This window comes from Apis florea, unplaced genomic scaffold (assembly GCF_048593485.1).
Source record: "Apis florea isolate Af1SG1 unplaced genomic scaffold, ASM4859348v1 contig_2293_pilon, whole genome shotgun sequence".
NCBI classification, from domain to species: domain Eukaryota; kingdom Metazoa; phylum Arthropoda; class Insecta; order Hymenoptera; family Apidae; genus Apis; species Apis florea.
Genome location: NW_028256554.1, coordinates 1,689,947 through 1,711,726, shown reverse-complemented (window position 1 = coordinate 1,711,726; position 21,780 = coordinate 1,689,947). Strand labels below are relative to the sequence as shown.

Below are 21,780 nucleotides of genomic sequence, written 5' to 3'. Positions count from 1 at the left end.
AAGGGAATCTTTCTTAATTCGAGGCAATCCGCTTCTTCCAGATTTCCAACGACGGATTTCCAATTCCTGATCTCTCACTCGCTCTTTTTCCCTCGGATCTTCCACCTCGACTCGATCTTCCAATTTCGTCGCGTTTAACTCTCCGACCCTCCTCTTCCCGATACGTATATATCATTATTCGCGAGTGTTAATCCCGATATTACGAGCCTGTACTAAGACGTTTACCCTCGAGTCGCGCGGTTATAAAGGCAGGAGGAAGATTTTCATTAACGGCCGATTTGGATCCTAACCAAATCCCCCCATGTGCTTTCCCCCTATCCTCTATTTTTCCTCTAGCGATCGATGTCGATATCTCTTGCTAGATCCTTTGAGGTTTCGCGTAAATCGAGGGTAATCGAGAGCGGATGTCCGTTTCTAAAATTCGCACACCCCCCTGAAACTCGTTTCGCCCTGGATCTCGAATCGAAGGACGAGAAGCACGACTTTTCCAAAAGCGGTAATGAGTAATCGATACCCGGCCCCCCCCTCGTCGAGATACAACGACGTGACTAACCCGGATCAACTTTTCGGTGCTATCCGCCGTGAGAAAATGGCGTGCGCGTAGAGAAACGGCTAACGACCTCGTCGTCTATTCGGGGAAGGAAACGCCCGCCGCAATTCTCCGCCTAATCCATCACCAGTATCGGAACTAGTTTCCTCCCGCCGCTGCGACGTTTTAAGATATTGCGTAACAGTGTGCTACTTTAAATCATTCGAGTGGGCCGAATCGATGCGCGTACCATCCATCCCATCTTTCTCAATATATATATATATATATATATATTGTTGGTTGGTTATGGCAGTGGTGAACAATAAATAAGAAATATACTGATTTAGCTGGATGGATATATTTTGGTTATACGTGAGTGGCACGTGTCGGGAACAACAGAACAACAAATGAAGATCGCGTATCGAAGATAAACAAAAGGATGCCAACTACAGAATAGTAACAACGTTCGATAATAAAATTATATATAAAATTTCTATATATGTAGAAAACAGAAAGGTTGGACATCGTCCGTTTCGCCCGTTATCTTCGCTCGCTAATTCGCTCGAACGTGTAAACTTTGACGCTCGGCCGATTTTACGAGGCCTGTTGTAACGAGCGAGGTACACCTGATATAAATCCCCACGCGAATTATATCGAAGAAGGCGAGTGCCTCGGCTGGGGAGCGGATACTCTAATTCCATAAAGTACGTCCCCCGGGACCGCGACGAGGAAAATGGATTGCCGGGTAGCCGCCTCGTTCTTTATTCAAAATAATGCGAAGCATAGGGGTTGGTTCCTTCTATAAGGCACCGGCCAGGAAATTGCCATTTCGATGCTCCAGTTTCTCCTCCACCCTTCCCTTAAAGGAAACTTTTTGCTAATTAAACCCGTCGCCTCGTCCCGTACCAACTTTCCCCCGGCCTCAACCGGTTTCGAAACAGGGCATTGTCTCGTCACGCCTGTATTTTCTCGGGCAAAGAAATGTTTAAGATTATTCCAACCTCGAAACGGTCGGATGGCTGCGGGTTATTCGTCGATGCAGCCCGATTTTTCACCCGTCATAACTTTTATGAATTCGGACCCCATTGGCCGGGGAGAGGCGGGGATCGTTGGAGTGGTTCACGCGCGGATAATTAATTAAAAGCGGTGAATTTGGACGGGAACGATTTCGCGTTGGGATATTTCGAATTCGCGGTGCGCGTCGTGATTCCAGGTGTCATTCGCAATATCCAGTTATGCCGGATCAAAATCGACGCGTGTATACACACGCCTTTCACGTTCCGTTACATGCGCGCCCAATTAATTTTCCGCTAATGTTCGTGCTATGTTGCCGGGCTGCTCGTGCAAGTTCGGCAAAACTCGGCACGACTCGGCTCGAGTCGCTCGTAACCGTCCTATCTCGCCAACTTGCGAGCCGAATTCAGACACGAGAAGACACTCGAAAGCGTCGGTCGACGAGTCATCCTCGTCGAAACATCGGACAATCTTCCTTGTCGACAAACAGAACGAAATAAAATGGAACGTTTAAAAATACGTTTAAAAATCTAATCTGAAAAATAGCGGCGGAATCACGTTCCCGTCGTAAACTCTGTCTAACGGTGGAACAGTTGTGTTGATACCATCTATTTTTCATTCGTATATTTTGTCGCCGTTCCTTCCTAAATTAAATAAAATGTACGTATATGTGCACGTATATACGCTTTATATAACCGCGTTTTGCGTCCCGTGAAAAAAAAAAAAAAAAAAAAAAAGAGAGGCAGACGGGAAGAGAAGAGAGGGTATTTATAATGGGCCGCAAAAAATAAAAAAAAAAGAGAGAGAAAGAGAGGCAGGACGTGGTCAATTTTGACGGATTATTAAACTCGGAAACGAGGTGGCGCGCGCGCGCGCGCTGTGATTCCGCATCGACGAGTTGGGCGTCGTTCGCCACCTGTAAAATTCGTCGAGCCCAACCGGATATTTACCGCGATAGCTTTCACCGGACTACGAAAACCGGCTCGCGTATATCCGATTGCATTACCGCGCCAATTACCGCGATTTCGACGATTTCGACAACCTTCGAACGATATTTCTTTTCGGGGCCAAGCAATCGCGCTCCCATTTAGGAGACGATCGAACGTACGTTTCGTCATCGTACGATCAAACGGATAATTAAAAATTATTTAAGCCGATCGTGTCGCAAAACCACCGTCGAAAAATAATTCGTCGATCGAACCTTCCCTTCTTTCCTTTCTTTCATTTCGAATTTTGACACGCGACGACGTCGTAAATTAGTTCAATTTCGTATCGGTGGGGAAGAAGGGAAGGAGGCCCTCGTATGCAGGGCAAGAACGACGAGCTCGTCGAGAACGGCGTGGGATTACTTGCTCGTTTGCGGTGGAACGCGTACGAGCTCGAGGAATGCGCGTGGAAAGTTTGTTCGGGGGTAAGAAAACGCGTGCCGCTCGCTTGTGAGCAAAAGGGATTCGAAGAGTTCCGTTTCCCTTCCAATCCCAATTTTCTTCCATCCGCGAGGATGACGCAGAGATCCTCGGGGCGAAAATATCAGAAATAACAACCGCTCTACGCGTCACGGTCTAATATATGCTGGGGGAGGGGGGTAATATTTCATCGAAGGGGGAGGAGAGACTGAAAAACACTCGTTTCCGCGACTTTTCGCGAGTTGGTCGGACGAAAAAACGGAGGAGGAGGAGGAGGAGGTTTCTCCAAGTCGGCAAGAAACCACTCCGTTTGCGCGCTCGGAGTTGGTCGATCCGCGGGAGAGAGTGGGGGGTGGAAAAAGCGGAAACGAAGGAAGCAAGGCGCGAAACGATTCGAGACTTTGGAGGGTTGGTTCTGGCAGCGAGGATATATCGTCGTCGCCCTTTCACCCCAAGCGGCCGGACCCGGCGATCGACGACGAGTCAGGTGATGGCCACCGCGGCGTGGGTTGCGCGGGGCGGTCGAAGAAGAATGGGTGGACGGAAACTGCTGTTTCATCTCCGACTCCGCCAACTTGGCAAGACCGCCGCCCTCCCCTGTTTGCTTCCTAATTACGAAAGAGAGAGAGAATAAGACGCGCCTCGTCTCGAAGGAAAAGGGTGGAGAGATGCCGGATGATGGGAGGGTAAGACGGAGGAAAACGTCGAGGAAAGGCGAAGGGAGATGGAGGAGGCAGACCGAATTCAACTCCGCCGCTCACGGAATTAAGATTCCATCGTGCAGTCGAGTTTTGTGCGTGCCTTGCAATTTCCCGGTTAACCCGACCGTTCTCCCTTTTCGCGTACGCGCGATTCTTCCTCCGCCATTCGATCGATATCTTGATCCTTTCCTTTTTTTTCTTCCCGATGGCGAGTATCGTTCCCCCTTTGCTTCCCCGCTTCTTTTCCAGAGATATTTTGGAAACGAAGGAAAATTTCGAAATCGAAAACGTTTCCCTCTCGTTAAAGGCCAACCAGTGCATTGCGATTAACGTGGGACGAGGATTGATAGAGGAAGAGAGAGAGATCTAGGATCGTTGTTTTTTTTCTTTTTTTTCCCTGTCCCCTGTTAACGACACTAATCGTTCGTAACAGCGAGGGCTTTTAAAACACGGCCGGGTCGAGTAATTAGAGAACGAATCGGTCGCCAATTTGTGGACGGCTGTCGCGGCCAATGTACGGCCACCGCGAACCGCGCTCGATAAAGGGAGGGCGGCGAGTTCTCCCGCCTTTCTAAAAATGAACTATCAAAATTCTCTCCCTTTATCGCTCCCCGTTTTTCGAGCGCGCAACACCACGCTCGATTCGTTGAACAAAAAAGAAAGGGAGAGAGAGAGAGAGAGAAAACAAACGAACGAAAAAACGAAGGAAAAAAAAAGAAAAAGGTTTCGCGCATATTACTTTGCGTAACTAACGACGACCTTGTGCATTACCGAGGCGGCCTTTCGCCCGTGAAATAAATAAACAAGCAGCGCTTGCATAATGCGTCGCTTAACAACAGCGCAAGGTCGACGTTGGAAAAGCCGCAAGAAGCCGCGAAGCAACTCGCAGCGATATTAAATCCGATTCGGTTGAATTTAATTGAAATCCAACGACGGTTAGAATTTTGCCTCTCTCGTGGCGCAGACACTGTGCCAACCGTCCGAGAAACCTGCGTTTAGTTCCCCGCCACGATAAAACACACCATTTCCACAGGTTTATTTACGTGTAATTCGCGCTGATTCGTCGCTGTATATCGCATTACCAGCAAGTAGTAGTACCCTTCCTTCCCTTCCTTTCGACCGTCTTTCAAGTCGCGTAGCGAAATCAAATTTTATTTTCGGCTTCCCGAAAATGCGATTTGACGAAAAACACAAAGAGGGGAACACGAGTAAAGTAAATTAATCGGTTAAAATAATTCGTAATAATTATCGCTGGAAGGGAGAAAACGCTTCGTTCGTGACTCGAGCTCTCTATCGACCGATGAAAACGCTACGAGGTATCCCATCGATACGCGTGTTTATATCGTGTATCTAGTGTTTGCGAGTCCTCCTCGCGTGCGCGCGACCCGTTTAAGCCTCCTCGCCTTTTCTTCCTCTCTTCTCCCTTTTTTTCCAACGCGTCGTTGCATCGAGTCGAACAACCCGAATGACGAGGCGAGAGAAATTTATCTCCAACGACACTTGTTCCGTTACTTGGAAGCATTTTCGCAAATCACGACTTTTCGTTTGAAAATTTTCGGGACAACAGACGCGTAATTTTGCGAATCACGAGTTTCGTGGATATTCCGTGGTACGAATACTCTCTCGAGGGATTCCCTGCCATGAGCGAGCGAGAGAGAGAGAAAAGAGGGGATTGCGGTAAGGTAGAGCGGAAGTGCTTGGGAGCCGAATTGCCGTGTTCGAGCGTATCAATCGTGTTAAGTGCTCGTACGGCAATCCGGCTAATTTCCCAAGATCCGGCCGGGAATCTCTGTACGCTTGTCCAGGGGTTAGAACAGAACGAAAGGGGAACAACTCCCGAAAATTTTATCGTTTCGGATGAATATTCGGAAGGAAAGTTGGAACGCGCGGATAAAATTCAAATTGCAACGTGATTAATCGCGAACGAAGTTCCCTCTCCCCTCCAAGTTAATTTCGCTGATTAACTTGAGTTGAGGCGTAAATATGGCGAAAGGTCGATCGAGCGCGTTATCGAGTGGCAATTCGTCTAATTTCCCCGTGATCGATGCGCCGAAAAGTTGGCGCGGCTATCGATTAATCACGCTCGGGTCCGCCACGATTTTGATCGTATTTTTTCGTTGAAGGAGGGAGAAGGAGGAGGATGATAATGATGATGATGATGATTAATTAGGTAGGTAGTTAACAATCGAGGCTCGAGGTTTTATTTACAACGTTTCGTAAAGAGAGTGAATCGAAGTGGATGCGAAACAGTGTCTTCGAAATGGATGCTCGCCGTCTGATCGGTTCGCAATTTTACTCTCGCGTGTGTTTCGTCGAAAAACACGGAGATGGGGAGAAAAATTCTTTTTTCTCGACTGTTTACAAAAAGAGGAAAGAAAAAAAAAAGGTACGATTATTCGTTTATCTACGCTACTCCGTTTAGCCCGACCTAGCGTTTATCCGCGCTACTTGTCGCTACAGTCCGACCGCGCACAGTCCCGTACTACTTTCCGCGCGACCGACCATATATCGACTCACGCCACTAGTCAAAGTTGCACGAACGAGTTCTTATCGGGCTCGTCGGATGTTCGATCGTTTGAACTAATATTAGACGACGTTGTGTTACATCCTAAAGCGGCGTTACCTTTATCCCCTTGTCCCTCGTTTTCTCGGATATTTCGCTTAAAACTCCACCACGCGCGCACACCTACACGCGTATACACTCAACTTGCGAGATGTTTTGAACTTTAATCCAGGTGGCGCAACGGCGAAAGGGAAAGTACACCGAGAGAGAGAGAGAGAGAGAGAGAGAGAGACTTTACGCGTTGCCACGCACCAAAGTTAACGGGATACTCGTGCAAACTCGACTCGAGGTCCGTGACTCGAATATAGGGGAATAATCGAAGAATAATCGAAGAGGAAAAGTAAGATCGTTCGAGATCGAATAGCACGCTTCGATGCGCCTCCTCTTAACGCAGGGAGCCTTCTCTCGCAATTAATCCAATCAAGATCATGCACGACAAGACCGGGTATTCCGTGTCTGGCGGATGTAACTAGCGTGCACGCGTGTGCAGAGTAAGCACGGGAAGGGATCACGAATTTTCTAATAAAGACACACAGGCGATTTCCGAACTAGTTAAACGAACCGCGTCTCGCGTGCGCCCACCGTCGTCATTATTCCTAATGAATTACCGTTCTTGCTCGATCGTTAAGAGATCTTAATTAACACCTGTCGGTCGTAATCAGTTGCAAACCGCGAAACGCCGCCGTTCGATATTTATCGTCCTTCCACTCGATATCCAATCGAAATAGAAAAATAGAAAAATAGAAAAATTCGATAAAACCGGGAGAATTGTTAAATAAACGGTACACTCGACCGTATTGGACGGCGGTGGTTCACCATTTCACCGAGAAAGGGTGAATTTCACCGAGCGAGAATCATTGCCACTGTTTGTACAAATCTTGCAACTGACCTCGGTGATTCCTCCGTGGAAACTCTTCGCCGAGTGAGTATTTCTCTCGGAAAAGCCGGCACGGGTTGTTGAGAATCATTCCCTCCGCAGAATTCCGTTTCAATTAGCATAAATGGAATTTGCAGAGAGACTGATTATACCTGTTATACCAATTAATGCTTAAACCAGCGTCTCTCCAAAAACGACAACAGTTATTAACGGTTTAAGGGGATTTCGTTAAGATCGATCTCTTCCCTCCACCATCAAAATCGAACCCGCTCGTTCCTTCGAGAAGGAGCGAGAAAGGAAGGAAGGAAAATTCGAGACGACGGAAAGATTCCCCCCCTCGTTTCATTCGGGGATAGAGCGTACACGTCTGTTTGTTCGTCCTGTTTCTCCATCTTTCCCAAGTTGGTCGCGCTTTAATTGAGTCGCTTGTGTATCGCGCGCAACCCGTTTTACGTACGCGGCCAAGTCTGGAAAGTTTGTGTCGCAGCGACCCGAGGCGTTTCCCGCTTGCGAGACGTCGCTGTTCAAAGGGACCTTCAGGTGTTACCTTCCCTCTTTTTCTTCCTTTTCGTCGATCTTTTTTTTCTCTCTCCCCTCGTCCATCCTCGAACAAACTTTCCTTCCTTTAAAACGATCGCTTGGACGGCCGCTTCGAACTTTGTTTCTTCCCTCCCCGAAGTTTCTTCCTTTTCCTTCGATCCTCGCTCGAGTGCTTCGCGCGAAGAAGAAAGAGAGAGAGAGAGAAGAAAAAGGGTTTAAAGGTAAATTTAGACGGAGGGGGAATATCTCGAGCGATTCAAAGATAGGCTGATCGAGTACAGATACACGCTCCTTCTCTCCACGATGCCACAATATTTTCTCGTTTGAAGCGCGCGTTAGCCAGACACGTAGACGATAAAAGTGGCGGCCACTCGTGGGGGGATCGATCTCGAGAACCGGCCGTCGTACTTTTATTAATAATGCACGTTTATTAGCGCGCGCGCGATGTCGTGGCTTTTTATCCTCCTCCCTCCCCAAACACACTCGCCGGCCACTCGAAGCGTTTGTCTCCTCTCCCTCTCTCTCTCGAGGGGGATGGAAGGCGATTATCCATGAAAGTGCTGCTCCACCCTTATTAGCCGGTTACGCGATGCACGCTTCACGGTTAAGCAGCCTCCACGTACACGTAACGATTTCAACGCGGTCGTACGTTTAATTGTGGCGCTCCGCTCGGAAAACTCCTCCGGGCAGAAACACTCTTCTTTCTTTCTCTCCTCTTTTTCCCTCTCTCTCTCTTCCTCCTTTTTCCTTCGCTTCGAATTTTTCCGCGCAGGAGGCGCGAAAATTACTACAAAGAGCTCTCGACGTCGTTCCTTTTTTCCTTTGCCACCCTTCCTCCCTCGTCTCATCGCCAACCTACCTCCCTCCCTCCTCTCATTCTCTCCACGTCATCGAGACGTGGTCGGTAGCGCTCGTTCAGGGGCTACAACAATCGAAAGTCGTTCCACTTCTCGCGAGCAATTTAAAGCTTGGATTATAATTAAAAGTAGCTGAAAGGGCCACTCGTGTTTCATTTGCCCTCCCCCTACCTTCGTTTACCTTGGTTGGAACGCGGTTGAAGTTAAAGGTCAATACTTTGCTCGTCCCGTTCACGAAGCCTGAAACTTTCCCTCTTTGTTCTCGTCCCCCCTCCCCTTCCACCTTGGCAAGGAACGCCAATCGTGGACGTGATTCACGACCGAGTTTAACTCACTCCTCCCTCGGGTTTCCTTTTATTTAATCGGACGCGTGTCGTGGAACACGTGTCTCCATCCGTTCCAACAACGGATCCGAGAGTAATTCAACGTTTATCGAATCGAATAACAAGAGCGAGAACACGGCACGGTGTAAAAACAAAGGTACACACGACGGAGCAGGTCTCCTCCCCTCCCGTTTGCGGCACGTTTATATTCGCGCCGTCGTTTCTTGCATTTGCCTCCGTCAATATTGGACGAATCAATGTTTGCTCTGTGTTTATCAGTTACGTCGACCGAATTGATACGGTCCCGAAGCATCGCCACGATCAAATTGAGAATTCCGTTGCCGATAAGTTGCCTCCTGCGTCGCCTCCAATCCCACTGTTTACCGTTTTCTTCCACCGTTTCTTCGTTTTCGATCGAAGAGAGAGAGAGAGAGAGAGAGAGAGAGAGAGAGAGAGAAAGAAGTGGGAGGAAGGATCTTTTCCATCCCGTCGAATTCGATCGAAACTCGACAACAAAGGATATCAGGACAATTTAACGCGTATTTCGAGAAACTTTTACTCACGAATATATATATATATCCCGAGATCCGTGTCTCCAGCTTTCCTTCCAATTTATTCGTCTCGTGGGGGATACGAGAAGACGTGGAAATCGATGGAAATATTCTTGCCAGATTCTCGAGAGCGTTGCCGCGCGTGGAATTCTTTGATTGATGTCGCGTTTCATTGTTCGACTCGACCGTCCAATTTCGAGGGTTTAATTTCATCTTTGCAAGGAAAAGCAGCGGTTGAGTGATTCGAAAAAAAATTCCAACTTTTCGGAGTATCGTTCCGAGACGCGACGAAATTTTTACGACGTCGATGAAATTATACTATTCGACGAGGATCGGTCGAATTATCGGTTCCCCAACTTGGCCAAACTTTTTAATACACATACGCGGGGTAAATGCTTTCGCGATATCCATTCGTTTACCCACCATCCTTCGTCCATTTTTCTGGCGAGAGATCTTAGCGAGAGGATTTATTTCTAGGGGGAGAGGGGAGGAGAAACCGCAAAAGGGAGAGATTTAACGAACCTTCACGAGCCAACAACTGCTAATACCCTCCCCTCCACCCCTTCTGATTATTATTCCGAGATACGAAAGTTTCGACACCCTTTGGCTGCGAATTCGATTACGGACGACGACGAGTTGGCTTGAAAAGTGTCGTAAATCCGTAAGATTTGGCGAGGTTGTTTCGTCTCGATGTTCTTTCTCTTTTTTTTCGGATTATCCGAAAAACGGGATTCGATTTCGCGATTCAAAATATTGATGTTTGCGCGAACAATAATTACATTGCAAATAACAATAACCGTTACTGTACATTTTATGTTCATTTGTTCTCGTAAATTGCGCTAACATTTGTTCGAGTTTCATTTAAAGGAAAAATCACGGGAAAAATTTCGACTCGACCTTGCTTGCGTATATTTTTCCTTCCCACTTCTCTCTACTCTCTAACAACAATGGTATCCAATAATCCAAGGGGGGCGACGATGAAGAGACGCGAATCGAACGCGCAAACTCTTGAAAGTTACAACGGGGTGTTCGACACAGAGATAAGCGAGATACGCGTGAATCACGATGATAAAACGGCGCGAGATAAGCCGGGAATGGGGCGAAACGAGGCGGGATCCAGGCGGGCTAATTAGCAGGCGGACGAAGATCAAATCTGACGAGTGGACGAGAGTATTCTTGCAGGCTTTATACGCTCGCCGGCTAATCCGTTTATGGATGCAAATGGCGTTTCGAGCGGCCGGACACGAAAATGCTTCTCGTCCCCCCCTCCCCCGTGGCCACGCTCTCTCCTCACGCCATATTTTCCGCGCCCCAAATCGCGTTACAATTGTTCCGCGAATATTCACCGTGTAAACAGCATTGACAAACTTCTTCCCTCTCCCCTCTCCACTCCTCGCTTAAAATAACTACTCGCGGCCGCTCTTTCCGCCTGCTTAAATCTGTGCCGCGTGTGGCGCAGTTTTATTGCTTTTTTTTTTCTTCTTCCTTCTTCTTCTTTTTCGTCGTTTCTCTTTCTCGAAAACTCGACTCGTTCGGAAATAACATCACGTGGCGAACGAAGGATAGTAGGGAGGGGATAGTAAACGAGATATTATTTCGGGTTCGTTTCAGCTAGGCGGCCGATCGAAGAGACCCAAGTTCAACCGAATCTCGGATGAAATCCGACCACCGGTTGATTAAACGATTCCAACGATTCTCGCTGGTCTCTCGACACGAGTTGGGTCTCGTCGTTCCAGAAACTAACGCTTGTTTAACGATATCTGTCTTGCAACGTAACCGTCTTACCCTACTTTCGTCGAAGCGGAACGACGTATCGGCCATCAGTCGGAACAAAATGGATCAACGAAACTTTCGAAAGTTGGAAAAATAACGAGGCACTCGTCGAAGATTAAACAATTCTTCGGAAACTATTTTCTTCTCTGTTCATGTATTCAACGTTAACCAACGATGATTTAACATTAATTTCTGTATTTTTGTGTGTGCGTGATAATTTATAAAGCATTTGCAGAGATGGATTCTTGATTTATCCGGACCTTCTTTCACCGGATCTTTTTTCGTTAAATTCACACATACACACAAGAAGCTTCCCATTCAATCGAATTTCATCGATCGATGTGGAAACTCGATCTTTGCGGTTCTCGAAAAATCGATCTGCTTTTTCGCTAACTTAACAAACAATATAATAAGAATTGATCGAGCAACAATCGATCTTATTTCTCAACAGTTCAAAATTAAATTCATCTTCGTTCTGCCACGATCGTCGAATCCGAACCAACATCGAAGACAAGGAGAATGTGCCTTGTCTCTTATAAAAAAAAAAAAAAGATAAAGAACCTATCAATTAAAAATAACAAAAGATTAAAGCCTTTGCGCTCGTATTTATATTTAACAGAGAATGTGATTACAAAAATAATATACGAGTGCAAAGGTTTAAACTCGATTGGACGAAAAATATTCGCAACGAGAGTAACAACGCAATGATGGAATAACCAAAGATATCGCGGAACTCGGCAATGAACCGTTCCCATCAAGTAAATCGTCGTGACAAACGACGCCTCTCCACCTCGTTAAGAAAACGGACCGATCTACCCTGCGGTTCCACGCCTATCGGGAATTTTGCGCGGGAAAAAATTTGACATTGTTTTTTTCCAATAAAAGGGGCGTGGACGTGGGAAGAGGCATCGATGAGATGGAGGAAAAATCCTCGTGGAAGAATCATCGTCGGGATGAAACGTGGTGGTATCAGCTCTGCGGTTTATATATGGCAAGGTGGTGGACGGGAGAGAGAGAGAGAGAAAAGTTGTTGATATTTCCAGAAGGTATTTCGTCGAGGAAAGTCGGACAACGGGAACCGCGAAACCGCGCCGTGAAATAAATGGGAATAATATTTACGTAGGCTGGGATACGTGGACGAAAGACGACTTTGGATTTTAACCGGTATATCGTCGAGGTAAATATATATACATGTAGCGGGCAAACACGATCAGTGCTGGCTTTCTCCTCCTCGAGGCTTCAACGTATCTTTCAAAGTGTCTCTCGTGAAATTTTCGCGTTACATGAAGTTAAGCCTCGATCAAGATCCTCGAACCGTAGGATTAATTTTCAACTAAACGAAACTGTGTGTTGTTGACGAGTGGCGTTTTTTGCTGTAAAGGAATAACGTAGACGTCGTTCGTCATCGATCTTCGTCCCGATACCGGATCGCTTTGAAGCAACGGATAACTAGAAATTCGAATAATACTGGAAGTGATTCGACGAGAGGAGCTCTCGTTAAAGTCGCGTACGCGGTTCTTGCGCGCAAACGAGAAGGTTCTTCTCGAGCGAAGGGGAGAAGAAGGGTCGTTCTTCCTCGTTCGATCGAAGGATTGATTCGCCCTAATTGATAACCCGCGATAACTCGCGGTTCAATGGTACACCTCTCGAATTACGTTTCCTACCTAATTCAAAACCTCGCAACATCGTTAACATGGTCGGCCTTTCCCTCTTTCTCTCCTTCATTGCGAAAAGGGGGGAGAGAGAGAGAGAGAGAGAGAGAAAAAAAGAGAAAAAAAGAGAGAAATCTGGAAGAGCGGAGAAACTGCCGATCGAGCCTCTCGTCGTAAATGCTCGACGGGGAAAATAAAGGAAATACTTACGAGCCAACGAGGGCCGGAAATGGATCGCCCGCTGATAACTGAGAATCGCCTCCTCGTAATTCCTCCTCCCCTGCTGCAATATACCCCTGTAACATAGCAGCCGGAAACGGACAATTAGCAATATGGGATGGGCTTGGGATGATCGATATCTCTCGTCCCTGATGAGAATTTAATTATTTATTTTTAACGCGAGGTTTAACCCACGGGGCTAGATACGGCGGTGGGTTAAGAGGGGGGAGAGGAGAGGACGGTGGATCAAACGACCGATCGCCGCTCGGCCCCTCTCTCTCTCTCTCTCTCTCTTTTTCTATCTCTCATCGATAACAATCTCGGACAGGGGGAGGGGGGGGGGACGATTAATCATTTTTCGAACAATGCCACTCTCAGAAACGATAAAAATATTACTTGTCAACCGATGACTTATCGCGCGGAGGTCGAACGGCGTAACGAGCGTACGTACGGAGAACGAGCTGGGAGAAACGAGGTGGGCGGCGGGGTGGGAGAGTGCCAATAAACGAACTTTATATAACACGACCCTGTACGCGCCTTCGTGGCGTGCATATTTTGAGGCGGGGGAGGGGGCGGGGGGGAGAGAGAGAGAAGGGGAGAAAAAAATTCATTTTACCGCGTCGAGTGATTAATCTTTAACCTCGAAACGTTGTCGTCGCTCGACGAAACGATGAAAATATCACTCGTATCGGCGAGAACGGTGTTATTAAGAGAGCTAGGTAGATGGGTGATTTACCGCTGCAAATCGTCCGTTAGCTTTCATCGCTAATATCTTCTTCCTTTCGTTCTTTTTATCTTCTCATCGAAAATTGATCCAATCGCTCGTTTGAGAAGCGTAGAGGATTCGTAGTCCATTGATCGATCGATCGATCGATCTCGTCTCGAAAAAAAAAAAAAAAAGAAAAAAGGATTGGAAAGCAATTGTTTTTTTCGATAATTCCTCGTTTTCGTAATCGTTGATCCTTCCGTGCGTGGGTGGTATTTCGATTGCCTCCTCCCCCCCGTTTATGATAAATCGACGCGTTCCGCTCGTCGATTTCGAACACGATCGATCGAACGAAAACTCGGGGGAATGGATATTGAAATTCCAGCGGAGGGAGGGGAGATGGTGCTAACAATCGTGCGACGAGTTTCATCGTCGTTTCATCGCCGTTTTATCGTCGATCGGGGCGAGGGGTGGGGAGGTGAGGTGAGGTGAGGTGAGGTGAGGAGGAAACACGGAGGATCGCGATCACGAACTTTTTTTCACGCGGCCGGCTCTCGCGCGTCGGAACTTCATTATTTTAACCGAATATAAAAATCCGGTCCCCATCGTTTCAACTTGTTCCAACTCCGCGTCGTGAAAAAGTTATACTAATGACACGCTTTGTGAACGTTCGAACGAGTGGAAAAAAAGAGAGAGAGAGAGAGAGAGAGAGGGAGAGAGGGGAAGAAAAAAAAAGGGACGGAGAGGGAAGAAAGGAGGAGGAAGAAACGGAGACGAAGAAGAAGGCGAGGATGGTGGACGGTTGGCCGGTGGACGAGAAAAAGAGGCGGATACTTTCTTGTGCCGGGCCTGGGCCAGACGAGCTTTCCCGTTCGTTAACGAGACTACTACTCCGCGTTCGTTAACTTTCAAGATGAATATTCGCGCGATATATAATGGACTCCTTCTCTTTTCCACCATCTATTACCCCCTCCCTCGCCCGAGCTTTATTCACAACCCTCCTCATAACAATCCCCTCTCGTTTGTACCAATTTGCAATTGTCCGCGATATTTCCCCGCGATATTTATTATTCCAACCGAGTCTCCGGTTGACCGGTACACGCTATTTAAAATCGCCTCGCCCGGAACGAAAATCGGTTTTCAAGAGACGCGGCAATTTCTCCCCGAACGATTTAACGATCTTACCACCCCCGGTCCCCTCCTTCGGGTCGGTCGGTTATACATCCGCTTGTAATCTCGAATCGAACAAGAGGATACCTCCCTCCATCCTCTCCACAAACCTTTGTACAAGGTTTTTATTCCTGTACAAATCTGTTTCGACCGATCGACCCGGGCGAGGGAGGCGGTTTCGAGTCGCGCTTATTTCGAGTGGTTCGCGCGACTACGAGAGAGGGTGAACGGCCTGTGGCGCGTTCGAAGGGTCACGGATAAACGACCGCGGCGGATCGTTCGATTGTTAAAATAAATACATTGTTCGGCCCCATTGTTCGTCCCCCTCCCCCGCGCTCTATTATTTGCAGTGTCGTCCGTGTAACGAGCGAGCGCCGGGCCCGAGCGGTATGCGGCGACATTTCCCCCAACACGCTCGGCTTTGTTGGCGATCACCGGTGCTCCCGATGACAAAGCGAGCCTCGAATATTTCTCGCGTCCCTCCTCCTCGAAAGTATTATCGGCGATGCGTGGATCGCAACCACTGGTGGAATGGGGACAAGGATGGGGGAAAAAAAAAAAAAAACACGAGAACATCGGTTAATCCGATGCTTTTCGATTCGAAATGATGTGGAATAGAGTTTTTCGAAAGCTGGAAATTTCGTAAACATCGAAATGATACTCGATTCTCGACCTCGGGGAACGAGTGGTCGCGGTTGGACCAAGGGATCTAACACTTACATCCGATTATTCCAAAGTGCCATTGAATCGATGGCTGTTGTTTCCCGATCGAGCATAACTCCCGTGGAGATTCCTCCCCCCCCCCCCTTCCTTGGTATATCGTCGGCGATTCTTTCGAGAGGTTGACAGCCGCTAATGCGATTAGTTTTCGGGGGGAGAGAGAGTTGGATCGTGGATTGAACGCACATTGGATGAAATAATACGGTTCGGGAAAACGGTTGCGATAAACGGGTCGGATGGATTTCGATCGCGAATAAAAGTCTCGATCAAGACACGCGCCGCGTTTACCTCCTCCTCCTCTCCCGTTAACGAGTCCGACGCATCGATAGGACTGGAGGGTATCCGAAAGCTGGAATGACAGCCGATACGTCCTCGCATTGTTCCCCTCGATAATCCGATATATCTATAATTATCGCTGGCGGATATTGCGCTCGATAATCACCCCCGCGACTGGTAATAACCAGATGTTGGTTGCGTAATAACCGACTAGCTAGCTCGAAGTTTCTCCTATTAATCCCGTCGTTTCGAAATCTTATCTCATCTCGCTTCTTTTCGAACGATCATTCTTGAGAATACGTAATTTTGAAATCTTCGCAACGAGACGGACTTTCGTCCTTTCGATTTCTCCCCAACCGTGATATCCCGCGTCATCTTCCAGCTGATCCATGGAACGGTTCCTTCTTCCATCGTGTCCAATAATCGTAACAGGATCGTAACGACGAGGAGAGAGGAGAATGGTAGGTAGGAATCGCAAGGGGGTTGATCGAGCGGGAGAATCAATTTGGCCGATCGGTGGCCGGCCATCCAACGTCGACGACGCCGCTTCATCCAGCGCTCCTTTCGCTCGCGTATTACGCGCGGCGTAAGAGATTGACGGCCGGCGTTCGATAATTGGATCTTTCGATCGTCGTTCGAACGCCGCGAAACGTAACGATACCCACGATTTACGATCCCCGCTCGATTTTAACGATCACCCCGTCGAGAGAGAGAGAGAAGAGGCCCCAGATGCGTTCCAATGGAAATTGTCGAGGTATCTCGTATTGGGAATACGAGCGCACCGGTAATACAGCGACAGCGGTTCCCGTTACAGTCTACAATCCTGAATCAATTGGACGTCGGGGAAGCCCCCTCCCCTCTGCTCGGTCCACCATCCGTTCGTCTCGGTTCGGAGATTCTCGAATCGAAACGTGGAGCCGGATATCGCGCTACTTCCAATCCCAGATTTTCTCGTTCGGCGTTTCGAAGAGGAATCTGGTCGAGAAAAAACGAGCGCCGGAGAAGAAAGGAAAAAAGAGGGGGAGGAAGAAGTGGCTCGAGAGGGACAGAAACGGGGAGGAGAAGAAGAAGAAGAAGAAAAAAAAGGAAGAAACGTGGAGCGTGGAGGTGCGAGGAGGAGGAAAGGATTGGAATTGCGGCTGCGGTGGAAACGCGATTCACGGTGGTCGTGGAACCGATCGATACGTAGCAGCCGACCGACAGCTGCTGTGGCTGCAGCTGGAGCTCTCCGGTACATCGAGGCAGCGACGGAGAAGAGCGGCACCGCTCTGTTGCGGATCGAAGCGACGCATTAACGGCCCGTACAACGCTGTTTCCTGAACGCGATAATATCCTCGCGAGCCCGTTCTATGCGAGCGCGTTCTACCGTTCTTCTCTATCGGCGAGAGAGGTAGACACACACACACGCACACAGAACGCGCGTATTCGCAAAAGGGAAAACCGTGAACGCCTCGAATAATGGCCAATGGAACTGCGCGCGGGAAGATTCGCGCAACGTGCAACCAACGATATGACGTTTATCGTTTACACCAGCGTTCTCGCCACGTTGCACCGGCCACGCTTCATCGAGCGCGCCACCCAATGCTCTCGCTTTTTTCCGTACGGGATTCTTGCAGAACGAACAGAGGAATCGAAGAATCTTCGATCCAATATTCGATCGATTCGCACCTCTAAGATATATAGGAAATATATTTAAAGCGAGTGAAGGAGAGAACGCGCGGATCGATTTTCTTCTTCTTCTTCTTCTTCTTCTTTTTCCTTTTCCTCCAAGTTTTGAATTTGAATTTCGTTGGACCGGCGTTCTCGCTCGGATCGGTTTCGAGAGTCTCGGACGAAACGTGTAAACGACAGGTGTAACGAATGGCCTGATTAATTTGTTCCACGATGATCGATCCTGCCTCAAGTTTTTCATCCCCTCGCTTTTCCAAGCACCACCACCACCACCATCACCCGCTTTGGAATTTTTAGGATCGGTTGAACCATCGGTCGGTGGTTGCTCTCCCTCTCCCTCGTCGGTTGGAATGCCGACCGACCTCTCGAGCGCGGGAACCTTGCCAAGGGGACTCTCGCCAGCGGGGAGGGAGCAGCTGCTTCTTCTCGAACCCACAGAGGCTCGAATTCTAGCGGAAAAACCGTCCAATCGCGTATCGACCTTTGTATTCCTCGAGGACCATCGTTTCTTATCGCGCTCCGATGCATCCCTCCTTCTTCCTCTTCCTTCCTCCTTCACGTTCGCCTTACCGCCAAATTGCCCGCTATTCAAAACGACCAATAACTCGAGCACGCCGTTTTTATTAGCCTACGGATCGCCGATCGGCCTACATACATATATGCATGACTATCCCACCACACGTTTTTCCATCCACGGGATCTCGCCTCCATATATATATATATATTTTCCATCCTTTCGATTTTTCGGTGGAAGAGAAGGAACTAAGGGAGGGTGCTATGAAAATTCAATCGGCGGCGATCGCCAATTTCGCGCTCGATTTCGAAATTCTCCCCCCCTGCGAAAGATGAAAAACCGGTAGAGGAACGGCCGTTTCTTCCCTCGCGAACGATTAAATTTAACCGCGTAAACTTTCTGTTCGGGGTGAACATCGATGGAAGGGGGAAAAAAATTCGTGGAGAATCGACACCATTCGTGATTTATGAACGAATCGAGAGAATATATGTCTCCTCGTGGAAGAAATATCCCCAACCCTGACATCTTTCATCGATTCTTAACGAGATAAATCGAGATCTCCTCGAGGTAGCCTCCCCTTTAGCTATCGTATCCAGACGTGCGTACGTTTGGAGAGGAAAAGTACGTTTCGTCGATTTCATTCGATCGAGCTTGTCCGCGACAAAAAGAAAGAAAGAAAAAAAAAAAAAGATAAGAAACGAAAGAACGAGATAACAAATTGTTCTTCGAAACAAGAAACTGCGAATAGTTGGAAATTAACGATCGCCTTTTTTCCTTTTGGATCTATCTTCCTCGGTGTATCTTACCAGGGAGGGTTGGGGTGGGTATATGATAGAACCGCGACGCGAAAATGCGGTTGAACCGGCGCGATACCGTCCCGCCGCGTTATAAAGAGGCGAGTCACGCGAGCTTTATATATTATTCAGACGGGTGTGCGCTCGGTCATCGCGCGCCACTGTTTTTGCGCCACCGCTCGTTTCCGTGCAACAATTGCCTCGCAATTTCGCCTCCGTGTCGTTGCTTTATTCAATTGCCGCTTGAAAATTGCTTAAACGTCGCTCACGCAACAATCTTCCAACGAGTTCCAGGAAGGGCGAGGCAAAAATTCAAACGGAGACGATTCGCGAGGAGCAGAAAGAGAGAGAGAGAAATATATATATTTTTCAAAACACGCGAAATCGACAGAAGCTATAGGCGATAGGCGGTGATCGATCCAACGGAATAATATATTCGACTGTTTTGAACCGTTAACCTTACCTGCCCTTACTCTTACGCAGATCCTCCCCTCCCCTCCCCCCCAGAAAGAGGAGTCTCGCCTCTTTCTTGTTTTCGCCGCTTATTGGCCAAGTTTTCAGACGGGAGTGTCGTATCGGGGGCGCCTCCGAGTTTACCACTCCGAGTTCGTTCCTCCGTCGTTTGCAAAGTAAATCGTGCGCGTTCCCCCTCTTCCTCTCCATCTCCATCCTTTCTTTCCCTCGCCCCTCCCCCCCCCCGTTTCTTTCTTCTTTTCATCCCATTGTTCGCTCGCGAGAAAATCTTTTCCCTCCATTTCTCGCGTCGTTTCTCCTCCTCCTCCTCCACCTCGCCTGCGACGTCCTCATCCCGAAAGACGAGTCGATCACGAGCGGTTCGACGAATTCACGACGATCTAGTCGGATTCAATTTCGCTCGACCAGCCGAAACCGAATTGGCCGGTCTGTCGGTTCGAAAATTATGCTTCCCGCATGGCCGCTCTATCTTCGCATCGTGTGCCTCCCCTCTACACGTTTCGTTACGCTCGATCCCGTGCATCTATCTCTCGATAAGGGATACCCGATGATGGAATCTCTCTCTCTCTCTCTCTCTCTCTGTTATCCAGGAAGGGAATTCGAATCGATCGAATCGGCTACCACTACGCAATCGTCGTTTCGAAGAAGAAGAAGAAGAAGAAAGAAGAAGAAGAGATCGTTATTAATCGTGTTTCCCTTCGCGCGGCGTTGATTCCGTTCACGTTCCTCGCATCGTTTACACCGCGTTCTCTCGTGACACTCTCGTGGCGGGAGAACGAAGCCGGGCACAACCCCCGAGTATGACCCAATTTCATTCGCGTGTTCGGACTCGAATTACCTTCCGACTCCCAGGCGGAATACCAGTTAATAACGACTTCGGCGGTGGGGAAAGGAGGCGAGATGACGAACAAGGAGTCGAGAGAGAGAGAGAGAGAAGGAGAACCGGTTGAAACCTATTATTCCACCCGATTCGAGGGGAAAGAAAAAGGTTGGAGGAGAGGGAGAGGGAGGAAGGAATGGGTTTTCGCGCTAATTTCACATCGCTTAAAATTTATAGACAGGATGTTAAGGCTCTTATTAAGGCAGGGCTCGAGCAACCTCTAAGATTCCGCAACTTTCCCTTAAGAAGCTTCGCCCCGTAATAGCTTCTGGTCCCGAGGACCACTGCCGCAAATTAACGCTTTCCTCCATCTTTTCCTTTTCCTTTCCTCTTCTCCACCGATCGAGCAACTTCTTCTAACGAGGCGCAACTTTTAGGCACCGCCTATCGCCCCGCCGATCAAGTCCTCCTCGTCGCCTTTAACGCTCCTCCATTTTTCTTTCTTTTCTTTTTTTTCCTTTTCTTCCTTCCCTCCCCCCCCCCCCGTTCGATTGCCATCCCGCCCCTATGGATTCACGGGTGGAAATCGTGGTGTCGCGTGGAATTTCAACGACGCGACGAAAAATTCGGCCGAGAAAACAAAGGAAATCCGGCCCTCTGCGCTTTATTCGATTCCCTCCCGATTATCGCGGCCCGTTCAACGATTCTGCCCCTCCCATCACGCGTCACAGTTCCATAAGACGATTTTTTTAAAGAACTCGATCGAGAAGATCGAGAAGGGGACTCGAGTTGCGGTTGGTAACAGAGGTCCAGCCTTGGAATCCGAGAGGCTCGATCGATGAAGGCTCGAGAATCGAGAGATTGGGGGGAGGAGGGGGTGGCCGCCGCTCCATCCAAGAGGCCAATGCCCGTTGTTATCGAGCGACGAGATTACGATAATAGACCAAAGGTTCCCCTTTAAACGGGATCGAGCCGCTCGATCCATCCTTTCTTCGTCGAGGAAAGGCGCGAGATTCGATTTTCGTATCGCGAGGATCGGAAAGAATCGGTCTGTTTTTGGGTTTCGGCGGAGCGGAACGGGATCTGTCGCAGCGGTGAACCGATTTAAATGGAATGGCGCGCGCAATTAGCGAGCCACCGCTTAAATCCGGCCCGCATTATACGATCGGGAGATAGGCGTTCGATTTATCTCGCCAGGGGGGATGAACCGTTTCCTCCTCATTATTCACCCCGACCGTTATTTTTATCAATCACCTCTCTCGATTACATCGCGATCGCACGTAATCCCTATTCTCCAAAGGTTAACGATACCTGCAAAATCGTCGAATTTGGCGAATTTGGATGGGCGAAGAACTCGCAAGGGCGATACGAAACGGTTCGAAGAGATTCGCGCTCAACATCGAGACGAGGTGGTATCGATTCCCGTGGTCGATCAGTTGCACGGAGGAACCGGTGGTGACGAGAGCTCGATCTCGTTCGACGCCTATTAATTCAATTTCCGTATCCCGATATCGCGATCGACGGACAACGATACGGAATTTACGCGAGCTTCCACGCCGTCGTCCATATTAAAACAAATATATCCATTCGATTCGACGAAACGCGACATCGTCGTCCATCGATTTCGGAC

At 48.5% G+C, this 21,780-nt stretch overlaps 1 protein-coding gene across 10 annotated transcripts in view; it reads right to left on the bottom strand.

The window, feature by feature from the left end:
* Positions 1–21,780, bottom strand: part of Tmtc2 (Transmembrane O-mannosyltransferase targeting cadherins 2) — a 119,092-nt gene that overhangs the window by 23,021 nt on the left and 74,291 nt on the right. For 8 of the 10 annotated variants that reach the window (XM_086903877.1, XM_086903880.1, XM_086903878.1 and 5 more), the window contains one exon: positions 12,997–13,082. The exons of the other annotated variants lie outside the window; for them this stretch is intronic. In XM_086903877.1, coding sequence (XP_086760003.1) covers positions 12,997–13,082 — 86 coding nt within the window. The remainder of the gene's footprint in view (positions 1–12,996; positions 13,083–21,780) is intronic. 10 annotated transcript variants of the gene reach the window in all.